The following is a 24,791-nucleotide window of genomic DNA, read 5'->3' on the forward strand; positions in this document are numbered from 1 at the left end:
GAGACCTTTTTTTTGCCTGTACACAAAATGTTGTACAAGTTTGCTTTTGTATCAATATTAATATTGATATTTTGATAATTTATATTATGAACCAAGTTAGAGCACTATATACTTTGTTATCTTATTGTAGTTGTTATCAAACATTCTGTTCTGCACTGGTTATCATACTAGTTATCATGCTTTACTTTTTATCATAACATAGATTTGATATTTAAAAAAAGATGGATTCATTTATTGTGAAAAAGAGATTATATCGTTGCTAATTGTTGATTGTGAAATGATTTAAATGCAACACAAATTTGCTGTTTATATATTCATGCGTTTATGTTATTGAAGGGATGATTGCAATACCTGATACTGTGTTAACAACACTTCTAATTTGCCATAGTATGTTTGAAATTCTTATATCACATATAATTACTGGTATATATTTGTTAGTAATGGCCATACTCTAATATAATTTGATTGTAGAACCCCATAATCTCCTGTTAACATATCCAGGAGCTCTCATTTTGATGAGGGTGGAGGCTGTAGTCCTCCTGAAGCCTGGCATAAGCTTCCTTGTTAGCTTGGTATGGTGTACATGTATGTACCATATTCATGGATGCATACGTGTGTACCTCTGGTGAGTTAGGAACTGTCACAAGTGTAGCTATACCACAAATTGCATTCATTCTTTTAACCATGTCATACAAGTGTATGTTCCCACTAAGCAGTATTATCTGCTTCATCTTGTTGTTTATACAGGGATATGTCCCTTGTATGTGTACTAGCTTAGGCAAGGTGCCTGTTCATGTTAAAGCAATGTTTGAGAATAAATTTGACTTTGTTTTTCCCTTCTGAAAACAAATGTTTACACTATTTAGATGTTCAAATGGCCTCGTAAAATGTTGGTCAGTAATGGTAGGATACTATAGTGCCTATACATCTGTGATGTCTCTATATGGGAAACATGGTTACACGGTTAAAAGAATGTTTGACTGGTATAGTGCCATCCACTGTATATTTATAGGAGAGTGTATAGCTTTATTGGTAGACAGTTTCCTACCATACAACATTGTTTGTTGTATTGATAATCAATGTTCCACTAGAACAACATACCTTTATGTTCAAGGTTTGATTATAAGATGTTAGCAGAATATGTGAGAGAGGGAAATAGGAGGAATTCATAGTATGTTTCCTCCCATTGTCTTATATGTTTGTGTCACGTCAGTGCATACCCTCTCTCTCTCTTTACTTGACATTTAAACTGCTGCTTTTTACATAACGATGAAGATACGTACATTTTGTAGTATATACCAGTTTGGTGTAGCCAGGCAAGTATGTAGCCTGTTCTTCTGCACCTTTTCCCTGAACTGGTATTTTTGTATGGTTTTAGGATAGACATATATCCTTATCGTTTTCATACAGTGGATGGTTTAGCATTGAAATACCTGCACCCTTTTTTTATCATTTTTTTTTTTTACTACAGGTGGCAAGTAAGCTTTACTGAGATTCTCTTTTGGAACTCTATAATGCCTTTGCCCTTAGAGGGCTGGGGCGTCTGGTCATAACAAATATTTTTTTGAAGGGGGTGAGAATGGGAGGATGGAGCCCCTCCTAGTTGAGCTAAACAACAGGAATTACAGGACAGTGGTAGGGAATACCCAAGTCTGGGCCAATGGATGATAAAAAAAGGCAAAATGTGCCGGTCAGAATGTACCCCTCCCTGATCCTTAAACACAACAGATAGGGAGGAGCTTCAATCAATTGCTCCTCTCATTATCTGTTGTAAGCTAAACGGGGAGGGGAAATGCAGGACACCAACTTCAAATGGGTCCCTCCCCTGCATACAGTGACAGGGAGGAGCTTCAATCAATTGCTCCTCTCATTGCCTGTTGTAAGCTAGAAGGGGAGGAGAAACTCAGAATACCATCTTCAAATGGGTCCCTCCCCTGCATACCAATGCATATATACAGTGACAGGGAGGAGCCTAGCTAGTGGCATATATAAGCAGTGCTCCTACATTGATGGGCTCCTCCCATTATTATACTATAGGGGAGGGGCAATAAAGTACCTCATCCCAAATATACCACGTTCGACTCATATGGGAGGGGCAAAGAATCACATGAGGAATTTCCCCCATCACATACCCCCTTCTAATTTCATCAATAGTTAAATCCTCATCCTATCAAAGTTGGTTGACGATACAAGAATTAGATTTTGAGTTCCACAAGGATAATTTCCAATTGGTACTAGGATGATTATTTCCATTGGACATAATGAAGTTCATTTGTCCAACATTCATCCAATATCTGTACTATTGCATGATCAAGGTAAATCTACTTGCCACCTGTAACCATGGTAACTGCACGTCCTGTGCTATGTAGGACCCACATGACAGGTTTGATGGCAAGAGGAGACATTCAAGAAATGTCTTCATGACATCTCCAGTCACATCGATGTGGGTAGGGGCGCCAATCCATTATTGGGGAAAACATTGCATTATTATGTTCTATAGACAGCTACTTCTAAAGTAAGTTGCAACCCTTAGGATTGACGTCCCTGGGTAATATCATTGTTTGTTTCAATACAATACTCATAACTGATTTATTGAAGCATATTTATACTATTTACTGACTCTATTTGTTTGAACAATGTCAATGTCATTGAAAATCCAGAAAATGCAAATGTAATATATGCATAATTAGTAGAATATTTTGACATATTGCAATAGTGTAAAAATTTGTATAACTCTTATGATTGAATTACTGATTTTATGGGACCAAAAAAAATATAAATGTATTTCACAAATAAAGATAATGTTAATGATATATGTTTATTTTGCAAACAAGTATTATTATGATGTGGGTAGGGGCGCCAATCCATTATTGGGGAAAACATTGCATTATTATGTTTTATAGACAGCTACTTCTAAAGTAAGTTGCAACCCTTAGGATTGACGTCCCTGGGTAATATCATTGTTTGTGTTTCAATACAATACTCATAACTGATTTATTGAAGCATATTTATACTATTTACTGACTCTATTTGTTTGTGAACAATGTCAATGTCATTGAAAATCCAGAAAATTCAAATGTAATATATGCATAATTAGTAGAATATTTTGACATATTGCAATAGTGTAAAAATTTGTATAACTCTTATGATTGAATTACTGATTTTATGAGACCAAAAAATATAAATGTATTTCACAAATAAAGATAATGTTAATGATATATGTTTATTTTGCAAACAAGTATTATTTTTTAACTGTTCTGTATGAACGTTATAAACGATGTAAATATGTTCATGTTAATTCAGGGCCCCATGGAAGGCCACTACTATTGGTGAATGGGCTACCCTGTCACAAGATTAGAAATAAATTAATTAATTAATAAATAAATAAATAAATAAATAAATAATGCTTTGGAATTATTATACACTTTGTGATATAATACATAAAGTACTGTTGAAAGATAAAATGAAATTCTGATACACTTTCTACTTCATGTGTTTTTCTTCAATGAAAATGAGCTTTTCAAACATTTAAAAGATATTTATAATGAGTGCGTGTATGTGTTTGTGTATGCATAAGTCCTTCTTCTGCTACCTTCCTACATCTCATACCCTTTTCCCACTACAGTCAGACTTCCATCCTACGTCTACCCCCATCCTACGTCTACCCCACCCTACCCATTCTTCAATCCTTCCTCTACTACCATCCTACGCCTACTACCACCCTACCCATTCTTCCATCCTAACTCATTTACCATCCTTCGTCTACTACCACCCTACTGTACTTCTATCCTACCTCTACTACCATCTATTATGTCTATTACCATCCTACGTCTACTACCACCCTACGCCTACTACCACCCTTGGTCTACCCCCATCCTACGCCTATCCCCACCCTACCTGTTCTTCCATTCTACCTCTACTACCACCCTACGGCTACTCCTACCTTACCCACTCTACCATCTTACCCCTACTACTATCCTACATCTACCCCATCCTACGTCTACCCCCTACCCGTTTCCCAGCCTACCTCTACAACCACCACGTCTACTATCACCCTACCTGTTCTTCCATTTTACCTCTACTACCATCCTACCTCTACATACCATCCAACGTCCACCCACCCTACCTGTTCTTCCATCCTACGTCTACCCTATCCTACGTCTACCCTCTACTCGTTTTCCCAGCCTACCTCTACTACCACCCTACCTGTTCTTCCATTCTACCTCTACTACCATCCTACGTCCACCCCCATCCTACCTGTTCTTCCATCCTACGTCTACCCTATCCTACGTCTACCCTCTACTCGTTTTCCCAGCCTACCTGTACTACCACCCTACCCCTTCTACCTCCCTACGTCTACTACCACCCTTTCTGTTCTTCCATTCTACATCTACTACCATCCTACATCCACTCTACCCCCACCCTACCCATTCTTCCATCCTACGTCTACTACCACTCTACCTGTTCTTCCATTCTACCTCTACTACCATCCTACATACACCCGTCCCACCCTACCCATTCTTCCATCCTACGTCTACTACCACCCTACCTGTTCTTCCATTCTACCTCTACTACCATCCTACATCCACCCCACCCCACCCTACCCGTTCTTCCATTTTACTCTACTACTGTCCACCCCACCCTTCGTCTACCCCCATTCTATGCCTACCCCCACCATACCTGTTCTTCAAGCCTACCACTGCTACTATCTTTTTCGTCTACTACCACCCAACCTATTTTTTCCAACATCTACCATTCTACGTCCACCCCCACTCTACCCCCACCCTACCCGTTCTACCTCCCTACGTCTACTACCACCCTTTCTGTTCTTCCATTCTACCTCTACTACCATCCTACATCCACTCCACCCCCACCCTACCCATTCACCCATCCTACGTCCACCCCCACCCTACCCATTCTACCATGATACCTCTACTACCATCCTACGTCCATCCCCCACTCTACCCCACCCTACCCCTTCTTCCATTCTACTCTACTACCATCCTACCTCTACTACCACCCTACCTGTTCTTCATTCTACCTTTACTACCATCCTTCCTCTAAAACCATCCTTCCTCTAATACCATTACATCTACCCCACCCTCCCTGTTCTTCCATTTTACCTCTACTACCATCCTACGTCCACCCCCACTCTACCCCCACCCTACCCATTCTTCCATCCTACCTCTACTACCACCCTACCTCTACTACAACCCTACCTGTTCTTCCATTCTACCTCTACTACCATCCTACCTCTACTACCATCCTACATCCACCCCACCCCAACCCTACCTGTTCTTCCATTTTACCTCTACTACTATCCTACATCTACCCCATCCTACGTCTACCCTATCCTATGTCTACCTTCTACTTGTTTTCCCAGCCTACCTCTACTACCACCCTACCTGTTCTTCCATTCTACCTCTACTACCATCCTATGTCCACCCCCACTCTACTCCCACCATACCCACTCTACCTCCCTACGTCTACCACCCTTTCTGTTCTTCCATTCTACCTCTACTACCATCCTACATCCACCCCACCCCCACCCTACCCATTCTTCCATCCTACGTCTACTACCACTCTACCTGTTCTTCCATTCTACCTCTACTACCATCCTACATCCACCCCATCCCCACCCTACCCATTCTTCCATCCTACGTCTACTACCACTCTACCTGTTCTTCCATTCTACCTCTACTACCATCCTACCTGTTCTTCCATTTTACCTCTACTACCACCCTACCTGTTCTTCCATTTTACCTCTACTACCATCCTACCTCTACTACCATCCTACGTCTACCCCCACCCTACCCATTATTCCATATTGCCTCTACTATGATCCTATCTCTGCTATAATCTTTTGTCAACGTCAATACTGCCTATTCTTCTATCCTACCTCTATATACCATCTAACGTCCACCCCACCATACCTGTTCTTCCATCCTAAGTCTATACCCTATCCTACATCTACCCTCTACTTGTTTCCAAGCCTACCTCTACTACACCCTACCTTTTCTTCCATTCTACCTCTACTACCATCCTACATCCATCCCCCACTCTACCCCCACCCTACCCGTTCTTCCATTGTACTCTACTACATCCTTCCTCTACTACCCTCCTACATCTACCCCACCTCCCTGTTCTTCCATTTTACCTCTACTACCATCCTACGTCCACCCCCACTCTACCCCACCCTACCCATTCTTCCATCCTACCTCTACTTACCACCCTACCTGTTCTTTCATTCTACCTCTACTACCTCTACTAGATTCGTACATCCACCCCACCACCACCCTACCTGTTCTTCCATTTTACCTCTACTACCATCCTACCTCTACTACCTTCCTACATCCACCCCACCCCCACCCCACCCTACCTGTTCTTCCATTTTACCTCTACTACAATCCTACCTCTACTACCATCCTACGTCCACCCCCACTCTACCACCCTTCTTCCATTCTACCTCTACTACCATCCTACATCCACCCTACCCCACCCTACCTGTTCTTCCATTTTACCTCTACTACCATCCTACCTCTACTACCATCCTACGTCCACCCCCACTCTACCACCCTTCTTCCATTCTACCTCTACTACCATCCTACATCCACCCTACCCCACCCTACCTGTTCTTCCATTTTACCTCTACTAGCATCCTACCTCTACTACTATCCTACTTCCACCAACCCCCACCCTACCTGTTCTTTGATTTTACCTCTACTACCATCCTACATCCACTCCACCCCCACCCTACCCATTCACCCATCCTACGTCCACCCCCACCCTACCCATTCTACCATGATACCGCTACTACCATCCTACGTCCATCCCATCCTACCTGTTCTTCCATCCTACGTCTACCCTATCCTACGTCTACCCTCTACTCGTTTTCCCAGCCTACCTGTACTACCACCCTACCCCTTCTACCTCCCTACGTCTACTACCACCCTTTCTGTTCTTCCATTCTACCTCTACTACCATCCTACATCCACTCCACCCCCACCCTACCCATTCTTCCATCCTACGTCTACTACCACTCTACCTGTTCTTCCATTCTACCTCTACTACCATCCTACATACACCCCGTCCCCACCCTACCCATTCTTCCATCCTACGTCTACTACCACCCTACCTGTTCTTCCATTCTACCTCTACTACCTTCCTACATACACCCCGTCCCACCCTACCTCTTCTACCATCCTACCTCTACTACCATCCTACCTCTACTACCATCCTACATCCACCCCACCCCACCCTACCCGTTCTTCCATTTTACCTCTACTACTGTCCACCCCACCCTTCGTCTACCCCCATTCTATGCCTACCCCCACCATACCTGTTCTTCAAGCCTACCACTGCTACTATCTTTCGTCTACTACCACCCAACCTATTTTTTCCAACATCTACCATTCTACGTCCACCCCCACTCTACCCCACCCTACCCGTTCTACCTCCCTACATCTACTACCACCCTTTCTGTTCTTCCATTCTACCTCTACTACCATCCTACATCCACTCCACCCCCACCCTACCCATTCTTCCATCCTACGTCCACCCCCACCCTACCCATTCTACCATGATACCTCTACTACCATCCTACGTCCATCCCCCACTCTACCCCCACCCTACCCCTTCTTCCATTCTACTCTACTACCATCCTACCTCTACTACCACCCTACCTGTTCTTTCATTCTACCTTTACTACCATCCTTCCTCTAATACCATCCTACATCTACCCCACCCTCCCTGTTCTTCCATTTTTACCTCTACTACCATCCTACGTCCACACCCACTCTACCCCACCCTACCCATTCTCTCCATCCTACCTCTACTACCACCCTACCTCTACTACAACCCTACCTGTTCTTCCATTCTACCTCTACTACCATCCTACCTCTACTACCATCCTACATCGACCCACCCCAACCCTACCTGTTCTTCCATTTTACCTCTACTCCCATCCTACCTCTACTACTATCCTACATCTACCCCATCCTACATCTACCCTATCCTATGTCTACCTTCTACTTGTTTTCCCAGCCTACCTCTACTACCACCCTCCCTGTTCTTCCATTTACCTCTACTACCATCCTACGTCCACCCCCACTCTACCCCAACCCTACCCATTCTTCCATCCTACCTCTACTACACCCTACCTCTACTACAACCCTACCTGTTCTTCCATTCTACCTCTACTACCATCCTACCTCTACTACCATCCTACATCCACCCCACCTCAACCCTACCTGTTCTTCCATTTTACCTCTACTCCCATCCTACCTCTACTACTATCCTACATCTACCCCATCCTACATCTACCCATCCTATGTCTACCTTCTACTTGTTTTCCCAGCCTACCTCTACTACCACCCTACCTGTTCTTCCATTCTACTCTACTACCATCCTATGTCCACCCCCACTCTACTCCCACCATACCCGCTCTACCTCCCTACGTCTACCACCCTTTCTGTTCTTCCATTCTACCTCTACTACCATCCTACATCCACCCCATCCCCACCCTACCCATTCTTCCATCCTACGTCTACCCACTCTACCTGTTCTTCCATTCTACCTCTCCATAACTATCCTACTACCTCTACTTGTTTTCCCAGCCTACCTCTACTACCACCCTACCTGTTCTTCCATTCTACATCTACTACCATCTTATGTCCACCCCTCACTCTACCCCCACCCTACCCGTTCTTCCATTCTACTCTAACCATCCTTCCTCTACTACCATCCTACATCTACCCCACCCTCCCTGTTCTTCCATTTTACCTCTACTACCATCCTACGTCCACCCCCACTCTACCCCACCCTACCCATTCTTCCATCCTACCTCTATTACCACCCTACCTGTTCTTTCATTCTACCTCTACTACCTCTACTAGATTCGTACATCCACCCCACCACCACCCTACCTGTTCTTCCATTTTACCTCTACTACCATCCTACCTCTACTACCTTCCTACATCCACCCCACCCCACCCTACCTGTTCTTCCATTTTACCTCTACTACCATCCTACGTCCACCCCCCCCCCACTCTACCCCCACCCTACCCGTTCTACCTCCCTACGTCTACTACCACCCTTTCTGTTCTTCCATTCTACCTCTACTACCATCCTACATCCACCCCACCCCCACCCTACCCATTCTTCCATCCTATGTCTCCTATCACCCTACCTGTTCTTCCATTCTACCTCTACTACTATCCTACATCCACCCCACCCCACCCTACCTGTTCTTCCATTTTACTTCTACTACAATCCTACCTCTACTACCATCCTACGTCCACCCCCACTCTACCACCCTTCTCCCATTCTACCTCTACTACCATCCTACCTCTACTACCATCCTACCTCCACCCCCACTCTGTGTCAATATTGTTTCTGAGATTTTAGAAGAACACATGTAAAGCTTCAATCAAAAGAGGGCGCCAGATGGCCCCATCGGTATTAAAAGCTACTCTCTCGTTACTATACCAATCTGACTGTACTATCCTTTGTCGTCTGACATTAAATGCCATCGAACTAAGCTTGAAACATGATGACAGCGGTGAAAGTTTGTAAATCCATGTAGGAAAGTGTTTGTAATACACCTATAACTCTATTATGCGTCTGCATACCGTGTTATGAACTGGAATTCACCTGTTTACTTTGAGAGTCAACTCAACGTATAGTCAGCCCCGCTCATGTAAGTTTGTGTAGTGTTACTTGCATGCAAAGCATTGAAATTCGAGATCTCTGTCTGAATTGTTTGCTGTGGTGTACAACATGCCTGACACTGTGTCTCCTGAGGGTACTGAGGGTACTGAGGGTGATTTGCAAGGGGCCCATTTCGTAAAGCCTTCTGTCCAACCCCCTGGTCATTTCCATGCGGCTGCGGGAAATGTAGGTCTAGTTGAAGGGTGGAAAATCTGGAGACAGCAATGGGACAACTACACTATTCTCACAAACCTCTCCAAACAACCAGATCGGTACCAAACTGCACTACTACTGCACAGTGTGGGACAAGATTGTCTGCGTGTCTACAACGGCATGAAGTTTGCTAATGCCGCTGAAAGTGTGAAATGCTCTGTGATACTGGATAAGTTTGATAAACATTTTCTTGGTGAGAGCAGAGAATTCTTTGAAAGATTCAAGTTCAATCAACGCAGTCAGGAAGATGGTGAATCTATTGAACAGTATGTGACAGCTCTGCGTACAATGAGTAAGACGTGTGGATTCTGTGACTGCATGAATGACAAATTGCTCGTTGATCGTGTTCTACTGGGAGTACGTGATGATCGTATGCGAGAACTACTCATCTCCAAATCTGATCTTGACCTCTCTACTGCCATTGATGTTTGTAAAGCAGTTGAAGCGACGTCTACTCACATGAAGGCGTTGAAAAGTGAGGAAATCAACAGGGTGAATCGAAAACCTTTCCCTAAACATGCTAAAACTGGAAGTGGAAAGCAGAAGTTTGTAAAGCAGAAGCCGAAAGAGCTCAAAAAGTGCAAGTTCTGTAATAAATCACACGAAATGAAGAAGGAATGCTGCCCTGCATGGGGTCAAAAGTGCAATGTGTGCCATAAGCCCAATCACTTCAAGGGATCTGCAGTGTGTACTTCCAAGAGTGTTCACCAACTCGAAGATGATGAGTACTCCTCCACTGAAAGCATCAGTGTTGTACAGATAAATACAGTAAGTCCTGAAGATGGACCAATTTTTTGCAACATGCTACTAAATGGTCGAAGAGTACAGTTCCAGTTGGACTCTGGAGCAACAGTGAGGTTCTCCCACAGAAGTTTCTGTCTGAAGAAGATGTAGTGAGAAATGAATGCATCCATCTCCGGATGTGGAACCACTCTCCGCTACTACGTGCTGTGGGAAAGTGCAAAGTCGTGACAAGGAATCCAGCTACTGGAAAAAAGTACAGGATTGACTATGTCATAGTTAAGGAGGATCTGACTCCACTGCTAAGCAAAACAGCTTCTGAGAAGATGCAGCTTATCACTGTTCACTACGAATCTATGGAAATAGTCCACAACATATTTCCTGAGAATGTCTGCAACCTAGCTCCTGAGAATCTTCACAAAGAGTATCCTGTGGTCTTCTCATCCTCTGTGACTGGTACTCTGCCGGGGAACGATGTTCATCTGACTGTTATGGATGATGCTACCCCTAGTGTTCGTCCTGCTAGAGTGATACCAGAATCCTTGAGAAGTATTGTGAAGGATGAACTTGATGCACTGCAGACAAGAGACCTGATTGAGGAAGTAAGTTCTCCAACTGACTGGGTAAGCCAGATGGCTGTTGTACAGAAGAAATCTGGTAAAGTGCGTGTGTGCTTAGACCCTAGACCACTCAATCTCGTGCTGAAAAGAGAACATTATCCTCTGCCTTTCTCGATGATATCCTGCCTCAACTGTCCAATGCAACGGTCTTCTCCATCTGTGATCTAAAAGATGGATATTTGCATTGTGTTCTTGACGACGACTCAAGTCTGCTAACTACCTTTGCAACACCATGGGGAAGGTATAAATGGAAACGTCTACCATTTGGCTTGAAGGTTAGCAGCGAAATCTTCAAAAGAGACTTCATCTAGCACTGGATGGTCTTCAAGGGGTACGATGTGTGGCAGATGACATCATAATCTGGGGTAACAGTGATGCTGAGCATGATACCCGACTACAGAGTCTTCTACAGAGATGTCAAACTGTTGGCATAGTCTTGAATAAGGAGAAATGCCAATTTCGACTGAAGGAAATCTCGTTCCTAGGCCACATAGTATCCAACTCTGGACTGAAAGCTGATCCATCCAAGATCGATGCAATCCTGAACATGAGTTCTCCAACCTGCAAGGATGACATCCATCGCTTACGTGGCATGGTCAATTATTTGGCCAGGTATCTGCCCAAACTATCTGATGTCATGAAGCCTCTCAATGACTTAACCCACAACAACTCTGCGTGGACTTGGGACTCCAACCATGACAAAGCCTTTAGGTTGCTGAAAGAGATGCTGATACAAGCTCCTGTGTTGGCGTTCTACAACCAAAGCAAGCCACTTCAAATCCAAACTGATGCCAGTGCTACAGGGTTAGGTGCTGTGATGCTACAGGATGGTCAACCAATAGCATATGCCAGTAGGATGCTGAGTGATCCTGAGACCAGATACTCTGTCATTGAGAAGGAGATGCTAGCAATAGTTTTTGCACTGGAAAAGTGGAATCAGTTCACTTTTGGTCGTAAGACAACAGTATATAGTGACCACAAACCACTGGAGTGCATTGTGAAGAAGGCCCTGGACAAAGCTCCCAAACGCCTACAAGGAATGTTACTACGCGCCATGGCGTATGATGTTGAAGTGAAATACCTTAAAGGGAAGGACAACATCTTGGCTGATGCACTAAGCCGTGCTTCTCTTCCGTATGAGAGCGGACAGCATGATCTAGAGGTGGTGAATGCTGTCAAACTCTTGTCTCTCCCTGATGACAAGATAGCTGAGATAAAGAGACAGACTACCCAAGATCCAACTCTCTCCCAGCTCAAAGACACCATACTTGATGGGTGGCCAGACAACAAGACAAAGCTTCCTTTGTCACTGACTCCATACTTCAGTTTCAGAGATGAACTTTCGGTGACTGATGATCTGATTTTCAAGGGAGAACGGCTGGTAATCCCTAAGCAGATGAGGCGACAGATCAAGGAGGAGTTACACATTGGCCACAATGGAGTCGAAGGAACTTTGAGAAGAGCCCGTGAATATGTCTATTGGCCAGGTATGAACAAGGAGATAAAGGAGTGGATCCAGACATGCGAGACCTGTCAAGAAAACTCAGTCTCTCAACCTGCCCAACCTTTGATGTCTCATCCTATCTCTGACAGGCCATGGTCAAGAATTGGAATCGATCTCTTCCATCATGATAACGAGAACTATCTCATTATGGTCTGTTACTACTCCAATTTCTTTGAGATAGAAAAGCTACAGAGGACGACTGCCCCCGCAGTTATCAAGCGACTGAAACGTCACATCGGACGCTATGGAGTGCCAGAGATCATTGTCTCAGACAATGGACCTCCTTCTCTTCAAGGGACTTTGCTGAGTTTGCCAAAGAGATGGGAATCAAGCATAACACCATCTCACCTCACAACAGCAAGGCAAATGGCAAGGCAGAGTCTGCTGTTAAGACTGCCAAAAGACTGCTTACCAAATGCAAGGACACTGGAGATAACGTTGATCTAGCCTTACTCAACGTTCGTAATACACCAACTCAAGGTACCCAGACCAGTCCTGCGCAAAGGTTCATGGGTAGACGAACACGTACACTCCTACCCACCACAACTCAGTTGTTGATGCCTGATCGTGACTCAGGACCTGATGTCGAGAAACTCAATTCAAACCAGAGACGACAGGAGAAGTATTTCAACAGAAATACAAGGAAGCTCAAGGATCTTCCACTTGGAGCAACTGTACGTGTGAAACCATTCAACCATAGAAAGAAATGGAAGAAAGCGGTGATCCTGAAGAAAATAGACGATCGATCATATGAAGTTCGCTGTGATGGTCAAACACTTCGTAGAAACAGAGAACATCTCAGAGCGACCTCATCCACGTCAGATACACTTGATCCTATTCCCAACATGTTTAACTGGGAATGCCAGGACAACAACCAACCCAAGGTGAGGACTACAGAGCAGCGTCAATCTACCACTACAAGTCCTGTGAAGTTTCGCGGTGATGGTACATCTGAGACGCTTGACGAGAACAACACAAGCTCGCTGAGACGTTCAAACAGACAACGTCGAGAACCGCATAAGATGAAAGATTTCGTAACATTTTGAACACTTAAAAAGAGAACATTCGCGAGATACGTGAATGACATCACTTCATCTAACTCTGTTTTGGACATTTGATTTTTTTTTAAATTTGAAGAAACTGGACTCTAAACACAATCCCAAATCTTCTGACACTATGAAGACTCACAAGAACTCAAAAGGACTCTGATATTTTTTGCTTTGAAATATTATTTGTGCAGTTATATGATTGTAAAAGATCTCATAAACCAATTTTTTGATATTCTTTAATCTTTTATCTGTTTTGGTACCAGGTTGATATTGACCTCCAAAATTGAGACATTCTCCGGCACAAAGCTCAAAGAGGGGAGGATGTGTCAATATTGTTTCTGAGATTTTAGAAGAACACATGTAAAGCTTCAATCAAAAGGGGCGCCAGATGGCCCCATCGGTATTAAAAGCTACTCTCTCGTTACTATACCAATCTGACTGTACTATCCTTTGTCGTCTGACATTAAATGCCATCGAACTAAGCTTGAAACACACTCTACCCCCACGCTACCCATTCTTCCATCCTACCTCTACTACCACCCTACCTCTACTACCACCCTCCCTGTTCTTCCATTTTACCTCTACTACCATCCTACGTCCACCCCCACTCTACCCCCACCCTACCCATTCTTCCATCCTACCTCTACTACCACCCTACCTCTACTACCACCCTACCTGTTCTTCCATTCTACCTCTACTACCATCCTACATCCACCCCACCCCAACCCTACCTGTTCTTCCATTTTACCTCTACTACCATCCTACCTCTACTACTATCCTACATCTACCCCATATAGTCTACCCTATCCTACGTCTACCTTCTACTTGTTTTCCCAGCCTACCTCTACTACCACCCTACCTGTTCTTCCATTCTACCTCTACTACCATCCTATGTCCACCCCCCACTCTACTCCCACCCTACCCGCTCTACCTCCCTACGTCTACTACCACCCTTTCTGTTCTTCCATTCTACCTTTACTACCATCCTACATCCACCCCACCCCACCCTACCCATTCTTCCATCCTATGTCTCCTACCACCCTACCTGTTCTTCCATTCTACCTCTACTACTATCCTACATCCACCCCACCCCCACCCTACCTGTTCTTCCATTTTACTTCTACTACAATCCTACCTCTACTACCACCCTACGTCCACCCCACTCTACCACCCTTCTCCCATTCTACCTCTACTACCATCCTACCTCTACTACCATCCTACATCCACTCCACCCCCACCCTACCCATTCACCCATCCTACGTCCACCCCCACCCTACCCATTCTACCATGATACCTCTACTACCATCCTACGTCCATCCCCCACTCTACCCCCACCCTACCCCTTCTTCCATTCTACTTTACTACCATCCTACCTCTACTACCACCCTACCTGTTCTTCCATTCTACCTCTACTACCATCTTTCCTCTACTACCATCCTACATCTACCCCACCCTCCCTGTTCTTCCATTTTACCTCTACTACCATCCTACGTCCACCCCCCCCCCCCCCACTCTACCCCCACCCTACCCGTTTTACCTCCCTACGTCTACTACCACCCTTTCTGTTCTTCCATTCTACCTCTACTACCATCCTACATCCACCCCACCCCCACCCTACCCATTCTTCCATCCTATGTCTCCTACCACCCTACCTGTTCTTCCATTCTACCTCTACTACCATCCTTCCTCTACTACCATCCTACATCTACCCCACCCTCCCTGTTCTTCCATTTTACCTCTACTACCATCCTACGTCCACCCCCACTCTACCCCCACCCTACCCATTCTTCCATCCTACCTCTACTACCACCCTACCTCTACTACAACCCTACCTGTTCTTCCATTCTACCTCTACTACCATCCTACCTCTACTACCATCCTACATCCACCCCAACCCAACCCTACCTGTTCTTCCATTTTACCTCTACTCCCATCCTACCTTTACTACTATCCTACATCTACCCCACCCTACGTCTACCCTTTCCTATGTCTACCTTCTACTTGTTTTCCCAGCCTACCTCTACTACCACCCTACCTGTTCTTCCCTTCTACCTCTACTGCCATCCTATGTCCATCCCCCCCCCCCACTCTACTCCCACCATACCCGCTCTACCTCCCTACGTCTACTACCACCCTTTCTGTTCTTCCATTCTACCTCTACTACCATCCTACATCCATCCACCCCACCCCCCACCCTACCCATTCTTCCATCCTACGTCTACTACCACTCTACCTGTTCTTCCATTCTACCACTACTACTATCCTACATACACCCCACCCCCACCCTACCTGTTCTTCCATTTTACCTCTACTACCACCCTACCTGTTCTTCCATTTTACCTCTACTACCATCCTACCTCTACTACCATCCTACGTCTACCCCCACCCTACCCATTATTCAATATTACCTCTACTACGATCCTATCTCTACTATAATCTTTTGTCAACCTCAATACTGCCTATTCTTCTATCCTACCTCTATATACCATCTAATGTCCACCCCACCATACCTGTTCTTCCATCCTAAGTCTACCCTTTCCTACGTCTACCCTCTACTTGTTTTCCCAGCCTACCTCTACTACCACCCTACCTGTTCTTCCATTCTACCTCTACTACCATCCTATGTCCACCCCACCCCCACCCTACCCATTCTTCGATCCTACGTCTACTACCACTCTACCTGTTCTTCCATTCTACCTCTACTACTATCCTACATACACCCCACCCCCACCCTACCTGTTCTTCCATTTTACCTCTACTACCATCCTACCTCTACTACCATCCTACGTCTACCCCCACCCTACCCATTATTCCATATTGCCTCTACTACGATCCTATCTCTACTATAATCTTTTGTCAACCTCAATACTGCCTATTCTTCTATCCTACCTCTATATACCATTTAATGTCCACCCCACCATACCTGTTCTTCCATCCTAAGTCTACCCTTTCCTACGTCTACCCTCTACTTGTTTTCCCAGCCTACCTCTACTACCACCCTACCCGTTCTTCCATTCTACTCTACTACCATCCTTCCTCTACTACCATCCTACATCTACCCCACCCTCCCTGTTCTTCCATTTTACCTCTACTACCATCCTACGTCCACCCCCACTCTACCCACCCTACCCATTCTTCCATCCTACCTCTATTACCACCCTACCTGTTCTTTCATTCTACCACTACTACCTCTACTAGATTCGTACATCCACCCCACCACCACCCTACCTGTTCTTCCATTTTACCTCTACTACCATCCTACCTCTACTACCTTCCTACATCCACCCCACCCCACCCTACCTGTTCTTCCATTTTACCTCTACTACCATCCTACGTCCACCCCCCCCCCCACTCTACCCCCACCCTACCCGTTCTACCTCCCTACGTCTACTACCACCCTTTCTGTTCTTCCATTCTACCTCTACTACCATCCTACATCCACCCCACCCCCACCCTACCCATTCTTCCATCCTATGTCTCCTATCACCCTACCTGTTCTTCCATTCTACCTCTACTACTATCCTACATCCACCCCACCCCCACCCTACCTGTTCTTCCATTTTACTTCTACTACAATCCTACCTCTACTACCATCCTACGTCCACCCCCACTCTACCACCCTTCTCCCATTCTACCTCTACTACCATCCTACCTCTACTACCATCCTACGTCCACCCCCACTCTACCCCCACGCTACCCATTCTTCCATCCTACCTCTACTACCACCCTACCTCTACTACCACCCTCCCTGTTCTTCCATTTTACCTCTACTACCATCCTACGTCCACCCCCACTCTACCCCCACCCTACCCATTCTTCCCCCACCCTACCCATTCTTCCATCCTACCTCTACTACCACCCTACCTCTACTACCACCCTACCTGTTCTTCCATTCTACCTCTACTACCATCCTACATCCACCCCACCCCAACCCTACCTGTTCTTCCATTTTACCTCTACTACCATCCTACCTCTACTACTATCCTACATCTACCCCATATAGTCTACCCTATCCTACGTCTACCTTCTACTTGTTTTCCCAGCCTACCTCTACTACCACCCTACCTGTTCTTCCATTCTACCTCTACTACCATCCTATGTCCACCCCCCACTCTACTCCCACCCTACCCGCTCTACCTCCCTACGTCTACTACCACCCTTTCTGTTCTTCCATTCTACCTTTACTACCATCCTACATCCACCCCACCCCCACCCTACCCATTCTTCCATCCTATGTCTCCTACCACCCTACCTGTTCTTCCATTCTACCTCTACTACTATCCTACATCCACCCCACCCCCACCCTACCTGTTCTTCCATTTTACTTCTACTACAATCCTACCTCTACTACCATCCTACGTCCACCCCCACTCTACCACCCTTCTCCCATTCTACCTCTACTACCATCCTACCTCTACTACCATCCTACATCCACTCCACCCCCACCCTACCCATTCACCCATCCTACGTCCACCCCCACCCTACCCATTCTACCATGATACATCTACTACCATCCTACGTCCATCCCCCACTCTACCCCCACCCTACCCCTTCTTCCATTCTACTTTACTACCATCCTACCTCTACTACCACCCTACCTGTTCTTCCATTCTACCTCTACTACCATCTTTCCTCTACTACCATCCTACATCTACCCCACCCTCCCTGTTCTTCCATTTTACCTCTACTACCATCCTACGTCCACCCCCCCCCCCACTCTACCCCCACCCTACCCGTTTTACCTCCCTACGTCTACTACCACCCTTTCTGTTCTTCCATTCTACCTCTACTACCATCCTACATCCACCCCACCCCCACCCTACCCATTCTTCCATCCTATGTCTCCTACCACCCTACCTGTTCTTCCATTCTACCTCTACTACTCGTCGCACGGCTGGTAGAAGGGCGTTAGCGCGCGTTCGACTCGAAAACTACTTTACGAGTTAATCGCATTTAAAGATTTGTTTTATATTTAAACTGCTTTACGTCCCGAAATTTGATTTGAAACTTATTGGACTTATAAAAATGTTAAGGCAGAACACGGCCACACATTTTTTTCCCGGAAATAAGTCAGTTTTATACAAGTTTGAGGCGATTTAGTGCTAACGCCCTTCTGCTTAACGCATCATTGCGCGTCTTCTTTCAAGCTAAAGGGCGCAAGCCGCATAACGCCCTTCTGCTTTGAGTAAAATAGATACGCTTCGGCGCGTAAAGCTTGTAAAAGGGCGTAACGCGCATGGTGTAGCCGGATGGAGCGTGTTGTCATTCAGACTTTCTGAAATAAAATGCAGACGCATGCAAAGTTTGTGATGATAAATTATCAAATTTGATTTTTCGTTTGCTTTTGTTTTAGCATGAATTAATAGTATTAGGTTATGCTTTACGGATTTCACTTCCAATATTTACAAAAAACTCATTCAATTTATCAGCAATTGCTTTTAAATCATAATGTATCACGATAATTTATTAATTATTATGTAAGGGTAATTCTTAATGCATTAACCAAGTACATCGTTTATAATAATATCCAAGGTATTTTTCATGTTTCCTTAAGCTATTTGGAATTTCAAATAGTAATAATTACTTTACGCTGATTTCCGGAATTTATTCCCATGATTTCGAACTCTATTATATTTCCTCTTATTCGTATCTCTATACAAAGAGGTGAATATATTCAAAGAGTAATAGAGTAAAAAATAAAATTACACTGATCAAATCACTCTGCCCCATCCTGAAATTTATCTTTAATCCTTCACAGAATGCAGGAAATGCATTTATTTGTTAGAGAATGCCATTTATGTCTAGAAATGTATACTGTACATTGTGCTTCATAATATTATGTGATTTAAGTTTGATTGGATATTGTTGTCAATGAGCAAAAGTATATTTGTATACTTTTTGGGGGGGGGGGTGGGCACACCAAGCACTATGTACAATTTCTTCTCAATTCTTTCTCTTTCTGTCTCTCTCTCTCTTTCTATTTCTATCGATCTCTCTGTCTATCTCTCTTTTTCTTTCTCCATTAAACACATCTCATAATCGTTTGTTACCCCTCTTTTGCAGTCGCGTGTCTATCTTCTTGTCACATTAGTCATTTTTATTCTAGTACATTACTCTCTCGGACACATTTCTCCCATGAACAAATGTAACTATATAAGAATAAACGTTAAATAGCACAAAGCAATCAAATGTTAAGATGAACACTTCCGTCATGGTTATGACTGAATTTATTTCTTTGCAATATAACTGGAATCCTTTTTGTACAGTTCATTTAACAATTCTATGTACAATCATTCAAAATTGATAAATCATAATGAATCATGTTTAAATATCAAAATTGGAACTTATTTTAAAGCTAAAGACCAGTTATGGTCATGAGATTGCATTGTGAAAGAAACATTGTGAAATCGATCAGAAAAGGTTGATCATCTAGCATAGATGTACTGCAAGGTTCTGGAATCATCAAAATGATAAGAAATTTGGCCAAGTCTTCATAAAGTTAAAATCACTTTTCACAGAAAGATGTATATGGAACTACACACACGTGCGCGACACGTGCATTTGTATCTCTCAACAGACAAGAGATACACTAATTTACTAAATATATCAATTAGTAGGCGGTTTCCCGTCAACATTTTTATCATGTATTATTCAAAACATATTATTTCACATGAATGGTAATAAGAGCTTCCATTTCATTTTTTGAAATTGGGGCGTTTCCAATACTGGTCTTTACCTTTAACTGTAGCACATGCTCATGGCAGAAAGAACAACATTGTAGCTCTCAAAAGAAAGTTTTGTATTCTGCATTGAACCTGTTCTAGCTCTAGTGAGCTTTTGTAGCATAGTTTTAAAAACTGTGCAGTAAGTTTACAAAAAAGAAAATACTTGTACAATATTTCAGCATTATTATGATAATGCTGAATATTGTACAAGTATTTTCTCTTTTGTAAACTTACTGCAAATAAAATAAAATAAAATAGTACGACAACAAGTGAAACTGTAGCACACGTTCATGGCAGAAAATACAATATGGTAGCTCTTAAAAGATCTTTTTGTATTCTGCGTTGAACCTGTTCTAGCTCTAAAATGAGCTTTTTGTTATTCATATACTACAATACTGCTGGATTATATTCAATGCATAATAATTTGAATGAGCTTTTTACAGTTCATGTTCAGAATACTTAATATTCAACTCATTCAAATTTTCTTCTTGTTTGCCATTGTACAGTGCGTCCCAGATAAAACGAAACCGAGAATTATCGATGTTTTATCATAACTTAATCACAATAATAATTGATAAATGACACATATTTGGGAAGCTTAGATCCTCCTCTTTCATCTGATGCAACTCATAATAAAGCATATTTCACGCATGAGTGATTAAAATCAATTTGAAGAGAGGAAAACAAAAAGTCATTTGGCAGACGATATCTGAATTTCTAACAAAAAATCACATTTCTAGAAAGTTGAGTTTCTGCCCTTTCACATGACACCTCAATCAGGAAAATCGGAGCTAGGAATAACAAAGTTCTGTTTGTTTAAAGTAGTGCTTGCATTTCCATAATTTGATTAAACAAATTCCTTTTCACTGGCTGCCTGCCGTATCAACAAACAAAATTAACAAAAGACTTAACTCTGTTTCGTTGACAATCAGCCTTAGACGAAAGACTTCATACATGGCTGATTGTCAACGAAACGGAGTTAAATCTTTTGTCAATTCTGCTTTTTGCTACGGCAGGCAGCCAGTGAAACCGTATTTGTTTGCTAAAATTATGAAAATGTAAGGGCTACTTTAAACAAACAGAACTTTGTCATTCCTTGCTCATTTTTCCTCATAGAGGTATCATATGAAAGGGCAGAAACTCAACTTTCTAGAAATGTGATTTTTCTCTTTGAAATTCAGATACCGCCCGCAAAACGACTTTTCGGTCTCCTCTCTTCAAATTGATTTTAATCACTCATGCATGAAATATGCATCATAATGAGTTGCATCAAATGAAAGAGGAGGATCTAAGCTTTCCAAATATGAGTCATTTATTAAGTATAAATGTGATTAAGTTATGATAAAACATCGATAATTCTCGGTTTCGTTTTTTCTGGGACGCACTGTATATACAACAATAGTAGCTATAAAGCAAACGTAGAAATCGCAATAACTGTGCATTAAGTTAATTTAAAAAAAGTATGACAATAAGTGAAACTGTAGCACACGTTTATGGCAGCAAGTACAACATGGTAGCTCTTAAAAGAACTTTGTGTATTCTGCAGTTAACGTACTGTGCAGTAAGTAAACAAAAGAGAAAATACTTGAACAATATTTCAGCATTATCAAAGGCAATATAAAAAAAAAGTATGACAATAAGTGAAACTGTAGCACACGTTCATGGCAGAAAGTACAATATGGTAGCTCTTAAAAGAACTTTGTGTATTCTGCAGTTAACGTACTGTGCAGTAAGTTAACAAAAGAGAAAATACTTGAACAATATTTCAGCATTATCAAAGGCAATATAAAAAAAAAGTATGCCAATAAGTGAAACTGTAGCACACGTTCATGGCAGAAAGTACAATATGGTAGCTCTTAAAAGAACTTTGTGTATTCTGCAGTTAACGTACTGTGCAGTAAGTTATCAAAAGAGAAAATACCTGAACAATATTTCAGCATTATCAAAGGCAAATTTTTAAAAAAGTATGCCAATAAGTGAAACTGTAGCACACGTTCATGGCAGAAAGTACAATATGGTAGCTCTTAAAAGAACTTTGTGTATTCTGTGATGAGCACGTTCTAGCTCTAACATGAGCTTTTGTTTATTACTGAACATGTACGTAGCTCTGAAAAGAGCTTTTGTGTACAAAACCATGAGAACAGAACATATCTGTGCTTTCAAAAAGAGTTTATGTGTACATCATTGTACATACAGCTTTAAAAAGAGCTTTTGTGTTCATCATTGATCACGAACGGCTTAACAGAGCTTAAGTTCAGAACTGTTGGCAGCTTTATTGTTCAAATAAAGCAATGTTTTGCTTAAGACTCAAACCATGACATTTGATCAAGTCAAGTGTCTAAGTTAAAGCATCAACTTTCTTTTTTACTCACCTCAAGACCGTCACATATTACAGGCAGTGAATATCCTGTGAATGAAACAGAAGACTGGAGAAAAAAAAACGTAAAAAATAAAATTACACCGATTTCAATTTTGACTTTATCCCATTTTCAAATTCCTTCCTGTTACAACGCTCTAGATTTCCTTGTCCGTAAATCCCAAGTTCCTTTTCATGGAATAATCATTTTCATCTTCTGCTATTATTTCAATATATGCAATGGAAGAATATTTTAATAAGTTTTCAAGTAGTCTGAAATACCAATTGCATTATTCACTTTGTCAGTTTATTGTGGAAGATTTAGTAATTGGAGGTATTGTAATGAATTCACCGATTATTTGTTTTAAGTTGCTTTTATGTAATGATTGGCCAGTGAATACAATTATTGTACAATGTTTGTACTTCGATCAGATTAAAGTTATAACATAACCCATTTACACATCTTGTAACAGAGCACTGTGTCAGTGTCTTAGTGTATGGTGATTTGTCATTACTTCAATAATGCTTTTTTTTATGTTGATTTATGCAATGATCAATACAACAGACACAGCAGACAAACTTAACAATAATAATTGGTGAATTCATTACAATACCTCCAACTACTAAATCTTCCACAATAAACTGACAAAGTGAATAATGCAATTGGTATTTCAGACTACTTGAAAACTTATTAAAATATTATTCTTCGCAACAAGGAAACAACATGTGATGCACCTCAAGAAACTATACTTTTCATGAGTTCCTCATAACAACGAAATAACAGATCATTCTTCTGGGAATGTCTCCAAGTCTTCATCATCAGAGGCTGGCAAAGCTCTGTAGAATGCCTGGTATGCAAGAGGTATGACATTCTGGTCACACAAGGAAACAAGGTCAGCCTTCTTGACTGCACTGATCTTGAGCAGATCATGATGAAGAACTTTAAGTCTCAAGTTACTCATCTTGCGGGAGGAAGACACCCTAATCTCTCGCATCTCTTCCTCAAATGAGTACCTAAACTGCATCACATGGGGGTTCTGCTTCTCAAATTTCAGGTGCTTGATTCTGGTCCAGTAGACACGATCACCTGAAATGTCCTTTACCGTATTTTGGAGAAGCTCTGAAGCGAGCCTTTTGAGATCCACAAACTCATGATGGTGAAGTTGTGTGACATGATAGGGCTTCTTCCTTCTAGCCAGACTAGCAATAGTTGCCCACTGGTCAGGGTGGTACACAGGGACTTTCTTCTTGACCGTCTCTATGGAGCTATGCATACTGTCAACCTACATCTGCGTATGACCAGATTCGAGAAACTTCTGCTCAATAACAGAAAGAGAAGAAGTACGTACAACATAGAGTAATGCTGCAGCAACATACTTGTTTCTGTTCTGCCCAGAACAGCAATCACTGAAAAGAGTGACATGGTCAACACAATCAGGCAGCCCTTCAAGATGATTGACAAGGCATGAGCCTATCTCACAAGAATCTCTCCCTCCATCAATCTCGCTCCACAAGAAACAATGGCCATTGCCATTTCCTTGATTGTATAACGTGAAGTTATATGTTGACAGCTTCCTCTTGTAAAAAAGAAGGGAAGCATTACAGGAAGGGGTTGACAAAACCTGCTGTAAGTCGAAAGTAAATGATTGAAAACTGTCGTCCTTGCTTGCACGCTGCTTGTCCTTCTCTTTCTCCTCTCTGGCTTTGATTTTATTGTGAACATGATCATCCTGGTCTTTTTTCAAGCCTTCTTTTTCATTTGGTGAGGCATTATCAAAGGCTGTGCATTTCTTGCATTCATCTTTCTTAGGCACATGGAAGCCTAAATTGAATTCACTATTGAACACATATCTATATGTGGTCAGGGATTTAGGA

General features: G+C 42.7%; 1 protein-coding gene across 1 annotated transcript; it reads left to right on the forward strand.

Moving 5' to 3' along the window:
* The first annotated feature begins 10,841 nt into the window (after positions 1–10,841).
* On the forward strand, positions 10,842–13,832 carry LOC115929280 (uncharacterized protein K02A2.6-like). The gene is made up of 3 exons (XM_030997980.1): positions 10,842–11,264; positions 11,566–13,037; positions 13,082–13,832. The coding sequence occupies exons 1-3, from the start codon at positions 10,842–10,844 to the stop codon at positions 13,830–13,832; spliced, it is 2,646 nt and encodes an 881-aa protein (XP_030853840.1).
* The last annotated feature ends 10,959 nt before the right edge of the window (positions 13,833–24,791 follow it).

The sequence above is a fragment of the Strongylocentrotus purpuratus genome, unplaced genomic scaffold (assembly GCF_000002235.5).
Source record: "Strongylocentrotus purpuratus isolate Spur 01 unplaced genomic scaffold, Spur_5.0 spur5_scaffold_4, whole genome shotgun sequence".
In the NCBI taxonomy this organism is placed as follows: Eukaryota; Metazoa; Echinodermata; class Echinoidea; order Camarodonta; family Strongylocentrotidae; genus Strongylocentrotus; species Strongylocentrotus purpuratus.

Excerpts from the sequence above, each read along its gene's own strand:
- LOC115929280 (XM_030997980.1), top strand. The coding sequence starts at position 10,842 with ATGTGGAACCACTCTCCGCTACTACGTGCTGTGGGAAAGTGCAAAGTC. Across the intron at positions 11,265-11,565 it reads CAAGAGACCTGATTGAGGAA|CGAAATCTTCAAAAGAGACT; the intron begins GTAAGTTCTCCA and ends GAAGGTTAGCAG. Across the intron at positions 13,038-13,081 it reads CACATCGGACGCTATGGAGT|GGACTTTGCTGAGTTTGCCA; the intron begins GCCAGAGATCAT and ends CTTCTCTTCAAG.